This window comes from Nicotiana sylvestris, chromosome 8 (assembly GCF_000393655.2).
Source record: "Nicotiana sylvestris chromosome 8, ASM39365v2, whole genome shotgun sequence".
NCBI classification, from domain to species: Eukaryota; Viridiplantae; Streptophyta; class Magnoliopsida; order Solanales; family Solanaceae; genus Nicotiana; species Nicotiana sylvestris.
The window spans coordinates 150,893,546-150,899,658 of NC_091064.1; the positions used below are offsets into that span (position 1 = coordinate 150,893,546).

At 43.3% G+C, this 6,113-nt stretch overlaps 2 protein-coding genes across 2 annotated transcripts; both read left to right on the forward strand.

Annotated features, from left to right (window-relative positions):
* Positions 1–264: 264 nt before the first annotated feature.
* LOC138875843 (uncharacterized) lies at positions 265–3,271 on the forward strand. The gene is made up of 2 exons (XM_070154717.1): positions 265–1,383; positions 2,405–3,271. The coding sequence occupies exons 1-2, from the start codon at positions 265–267 to the stop codon at positions 3,269–3,271; spliced, it is 1,986 nt and encodes a 661-aa protein (XP_070010818.1).
* Positions 3,272–4,514: 1,243 nt separating this feature from the next.
* On the forward strand, positions 4,515–5,114 carry LOC138875844 (uncharacterized). The gene has a single exon (XM_070154718.1). The coding sequence runs from the start codon at positions 4,515–4,517 to the stop codon at positions 5,112–5,114; it is 600 nt and encodes a 199-aa protein (XP_070010819.1).
* Positions 5,115–6,113: the final 999 nt, after the last annotated feature.

Sequence of the window (6,113 nt, forward strand, 5' to 3'; positions counted from 1 at the left end):
GAACAAGACAACCCAGATGTATATGGCCAAGGGGGCTTATGTGATGTGGGGGCCAATTAATCCACCAAGGCTGAATGTGCATTGGAACTACAACAAAATGGTGGTGACCTATAAGGGCAAAGAAATCTCAAGAGAAGTTCAAGAAAATAACCTGTTGAAAAGTATTCTAATTTGGAAGAGGTGAACAATGCCACTAGAAAGCTCTTCCCATCTAAGAAGCCCGTGAGTGCCGAAGAAGCGGAGACCTTCTTTCAAAAGATGAAAATGGCGGATTATGAGGTGATCGACCAGCTTCAAAAATTTCCCGAACAAGTCTCCTTGTTGGCTTTGTTGATGAACTTTGCCGAACACCAGAAGGTACTGATCAAGACCCTTAACGAAGCATATGTGCCTGTTGAGACTTCAGTAGAGCACTTGGAGAGGATGGCAGAAAGGTTTTTCGCAATTAACCAGATTTCTTTCAACAAAAATGATTTGCCCCCAGAAGGTGCCGCACATTACAAAGTCCTGCACCTGATAGTTAAATGCGAAGGGTATTATATGAAAAGGATTATGTTGGACGGAGTCTCTGGGGTAAACATTTGCCCACTCTCAACTCTACAGCGCATGGAAATCGGGACCGAAAGAAATCGACCCAACAATGTCTGTGTACGGGCCTTCGATGGTATAAAAAGGGACACAATTGGAGAGATCGATCTGATTCTGACCATCGGCCCAGTAGACTTTGAAGTAACCTTCCAGGTTCTATACATGGACACATCCTACAACTTTCTTTTGGGGAGGCTATGGATTCCTGCAACGGGGGCTGTACCTTCTACCCTTCATCAGATGGTAAAGTTTGAGCATGAAGATCAAGATATTGTGGTCCACGGGGAAGACGAGCAATCAATTTATCGGGACCCATCGGTCCCATGTCTTGAAGCAACAGAGGGGAGTGAGCATATCGTTTATCAGGCCTTTGAAATTGTGGTCGCAGACCAGTACGAAGAGGGAAACCTTTGCCCCCAACCCTTTCTTTTTAATGCATCAATCATGGTGGCCAAAGAAATGATCAGACATGATTTCAAACCGGGGAAGGGGCTCGGGAAATCATTGCAAGGAATAGCTGAACTCATCACCCTACCTGCCAGTGAAAAGTTCTTCGGGGTAGGTTTCCGACCCACCCCAGCTAATATAAGATGGGCAAATAGAAAGAATGATGGTTGGGTCTTGCCTCAGCCAGTACCGCATCTGTACAGAATATTTGTCAAGCCGAAATACCATGAGGAAGAAGAAGATGAAGCCTTCACGACTGAAGGGATTGAAGAGATCTGTGGGATAATGAGGAAGATACTATATGAAACCCACATGGTCCAGCTTGGGGAGGGCTCGAGCACCGCTGAGGTGCTATATATAGGACCTTACGCCAGGCTGCGGAATTGGAAGGTTACGCCATTCCCAATCAGGCGGGAGTCCCAATAGACCTGTCCTGCCACCTTTTCTGCATCACGAGTTATTTTCGGGGTATAACTCGGATGTTTTCTTTAGTTTCTTGTCTTTTAAGTTTTCAATGTAAACCTTGTTATCTTCAAATTCCAAGAAATGAAATCAATATTTCATCGTTTATCTTTCTTTATTCTTTCTGATTTTGTTATTTTTTCTCTTTTATTTCTTCTTTCAGTTCTAATAATACGGCTTTAAATAACATGACATGCTTGCGGACTTCATGCCCATATCTAAACATGTTGTTTACTGTGAAATGATGAACCAAGAACTGGAATACGATGAAGAAGAGGCTTTTAGGGAAATAATTCGAGTATTGGAACAATTTGAGAATAAACCTAAGACGAACTTAAATGATACTGAACCAGTTAATTTGGGTAGTTCTGAAGAAATCAAGGAAACCAAGATAAGCATTCACACGGACGAAAAAACCTGAGACGCCTTAATCCAACTCCTATTTGAGTTCAAAGATGTGTTTGCTTGGTCATATGACGACATGCCAGAACTGAGTGTTGATTTGGTGGTTCATATGTTGCCTACTTACCCAGACTGTCCCCCAGTCTAGCAAAAGCAAAGAAAGTTTAAAACTGATATCAGTGACAAGATCAAAGAAGAGGTCACGAAGCAGTTGAAAGCGGGGGTGATCCGAGTGGTCCGGTACACCACATGGCTAGCTAATGTAGTCGCAGTGCCAAAGAAAGATGGGAAGACCCGGGTGTGTGTGGATTACATATATTTAAACAAAGCAAGCCCCAAAGATAACTTCCCTTTTGCCGAAAATCCACATCCTTGTTGATAGCTGCACCAAGCATGAGATACAATCTTTCGTGGATTGTTACGCAGGATATCACCAGGTGTTGATGGATGAAGAAGATGCGGAGAAGACAGTTTTTACCACATCTTGGGGTACATTTTGTTACAGAGTCATGCCATTTGGTCTGAAGAATGCTGGGGCAACCTATGTGAGGGCATGACTGCCATTTTTCACGATATGATGCACCAAGAGATAGAGGTGTATGTGGACGATGTAATCATCAAATCCAAAACCCAGGACGACCACGTTCGGGACTTGAAAAAGTTCTTTGAGGGGCTGCGCAAATATGATTTAAAGCTGAACCCAGCCAAATGTGCATTTGGGGTACCATCCGGCAAACTCTTGGGATTCATCGTCAGCCGGAGGGGCATCGAGTTAGACCCAACAACGATAAAGTCTATTCAAGATTTGCCTCCTCCGAAAACCAAGAAGGATGTTATGAGTTTGTTGGGTAGATTGAACTACATCAGCTGGTTCATTGCTCAGTTGACATCCACATGTGAACCCATGTTCAAATTGCTTAAGAAAGACGCGGCAGTCAAGTGGACAGATGAATGTCAAGAAGCTTTTGATAAAATCAAGGAATATCTATCAAACCCGCCAGTGTTGGTCCCGCCTGAGCTAGGGAGGCCTTTGTTCTTGTACCTGACGGTTTTGGAAAATTCCTTCGGCTGCGTCCTCGGGCAACACGATGTGACCGGAAAGAGAGAGCAGGCCATTTACTATCTGAGCAAGAAATTCTCCAATTATGAAGCTAAGTACACTTTGTTGGAAATAACTTGCTGCACTTTGACTTGGGTCGCTCAAAAGCTGAGGCATTATTTGCAAGCCTACACCACTTACCTTGTAACCAGGTTGGATTCTTTAAAATACATATTCCAGAAGCCAATGCTCACTGGGAGGCTAGCAAAATGGCAGATCCTGCTTACGGAATTCGACATAGTATATGTCACTCGCACGACAATGAAAGCCTAGCGTTAGCAGATCATTTGGCTAAAAATTCGATCGATGATGAATACCAACCTTTGAATACTTACTTCCTAGATGAAGAGGTAAACTCAGTTGAGACAATATCCAAAGACGCCAATGCTTGTAAAATGTTCTTCGATGGAGCGGTAAATGCAAAAGGTGTTGAAATTGGGGCAATCTTGATCTCGCCCACCAGTCAGCATTACCCGACCACAGCCAAGCTTCTGTTTTTCTGCACAAACAACACTGCCGAGTATAAAGCTTGCATTATAGGTATGAACATGGCAATCGACCAAGATGTCGAAGAACTGTTAATCATGGGAGACTCAAATTTGATTATCCGACAAGCTCAAGGAGAATGGGAAACCCGAGGCGTCAAGCTTATTCCTTATAGGCAACATGTGGAAGAACTTGGCAGGCGATTCAAGTCAATAGAGTTCAGGTACATTCCTCGCTGCCACTATGAAATATCTGATGCACTTGCCACTTTGGCCTCAATGCTGCCATACCCAGGCAATGCCCATATTGATCCCCTAGAAATCCAAATTTGGGAAAGGCATGGTTATTATAATACGGTTTAAATAGCACAAAATACCCGATCATGGTACCATGACATCAAAAGGTTTTTGAAAACACAAGAATACCCCGAGAAAGCCAGTGGAGACCAGAAGAGAACCATTAGGCGGCACGTAAGTAGTTTTTTTTGAGTGGTGATGTCTTGTACAAGAGAACTCCAGACCTCAACTTGTCAAGATGTGTCGACGCAGAAGAGGCTGGAAGAATCATGCATGAGGTATACGCGGGAGTATGCGTACCCCACATGAACGGGTATGTTTTAGAAAAGAAAATACTTCGAGTAGGCTATTACTGGATAAGCATGGAAAAGGACTGTTTCAGCTTTGTCCGGAAGTGTCATCAGTGTCAGGTGCACGGTGATTTGATTCATGCACCTCCCATGGAACTGCATCCCATGTCAGCACCTTGGCCATTTGTTGCTTGGGGTATGGACGTCATTGGCCCAATCGAGCCGAAAGCCTCAAAGTGGAACAGATTCATGCTAGTTGCCATTGACTACTTCACGAAATGGGTTGAAGCCATCACTCTCAAATTCGTCACCAAGAAAGCCGTGGTAGATTTCGTGCACTTTAATCTTATCTGCCCTTTTGGCATTCCTGCACCTATTATCACAGACAATGCTGCAAACTTGAATAGTCATTTGATGGGACAGATATGTGAATAATTCAAGATAATGCACCGGAACTCTACTCCTTATCGTCCCAAAGCCAATGGTGCCGTCGAAGCAGCAAACAAAAACATCAAAAAGATTTTGAGAAAGATGATTCAGAGTTCCAACCAGTGGCATGAAAAGTTTCCATTTGCATTGTTGGGATATCGCACTACTATGCGCACATCAATTGGAGCCACCCCGTATCTTTTGTTTTATGGAACTGAAGCCGTAATACCCACAGAGGTTGAAATACCCTCTCTCCGGATCATTGTTGAAGCTGAAATTGAAGACAGTGAGTGGGTTAAAACCCGTCTGGAACAGTTAACCTTGATCGATGAAAAGAAAATGACCGTAGTTTGCCACGGGCAGTTGTACCAACAAAGAATAACCCGTGCCTACAACAAGAAAGTGCGGCCTAGAAATTTTGAAGTGGGGCAACACGTTTTAAGGCGTATCCTCCCCCATCACCAGGAGGCAAAAGGAAAATTTGCTCCTAATTTGAAGGGCCCATACATCATCAAAAAGATATTGCCGAGAGGAGCATTGTATTTGGGCGATATCGAAGGAATTGATCCCGAAGCAGCTGTAAATGCGGATGCAGTCAAAAGATATTATGTTTAGACTTTCTATAGCGACAACATTGTCCGATTGGGATGACGAAGGCTTTCATTATCACTACCCAAACACTATCTACCTTTTGTAAACCATTTGAGCCGGTTACTCTTCTTTGATTGCCCTCTTTGGAACCAGAAAGTGTTATGAAAAAAAGAAGTAAAAACAACAAAACAAAATGTTTTCCTGAAATACGTTCGACTTGATTCCGAAAGGATACGTAGGCAGCCTCTCTCTGGGGTTCAGTCACACCAAAACAAAAAGCCAATTTTCCCCAAAAAGTGAAACCGGGGCAAATGATATAATGGTTCGGCAATTATCCCGCCGAACGGTTCCAAAGTTGTAATGCGATCCAATTATCTTTTTACCCGAACCCTGTTCAGGATCTTCTGATCAATCGGCAAAGGCATCGGAATTAGAAAACACAGCTGCTTGGATCTAACACAATCAAAATGAGAGAAATAAAATAAGAGAGTCTTATTGGTGAAAACCTACGGGCACCTTGAGGTGATGGAGAGCAGAGAAATTGAAAATGAGAGTCTTATTAGTGAAAACTCGTAAAAGAGCACTATAAGGCAATGGTAAGAAGAGAAATGAGAGAGGTCGATTGGCGAAAACCCGCATAGGGCGCCGTTGATCGAAAAGAAGAAACCCATCACCACCATCAGCGGGTGCATCAAGTTGATCCCGGCTGTCCATGATGGCCGATGCTCTAAAACCAGAGTTATTGAAAATGAAAAGAAATCCAAGTCAAAAGCCCCAGAGGCAAAATAAAGTGGAAGGGTAAAAGCCCTATACGAGCGAGCCGTCATGAGAAATTTTGAAAAGTTGAGTTCTTCAGTTTTAGGAGAGAGACCAAACTTCAAAAAAGTAGCAAGCAGCAAAGGTTGTCATTAAAAAAGTTGGGCCGAGATCAAGCGATCAAAACAATCAAGGCCACAAAACCAACCACCGTTTCAAGCTGACAAATTGTTCTTTGGTGTGAAAACAGGAAAACGGGTGCATTTC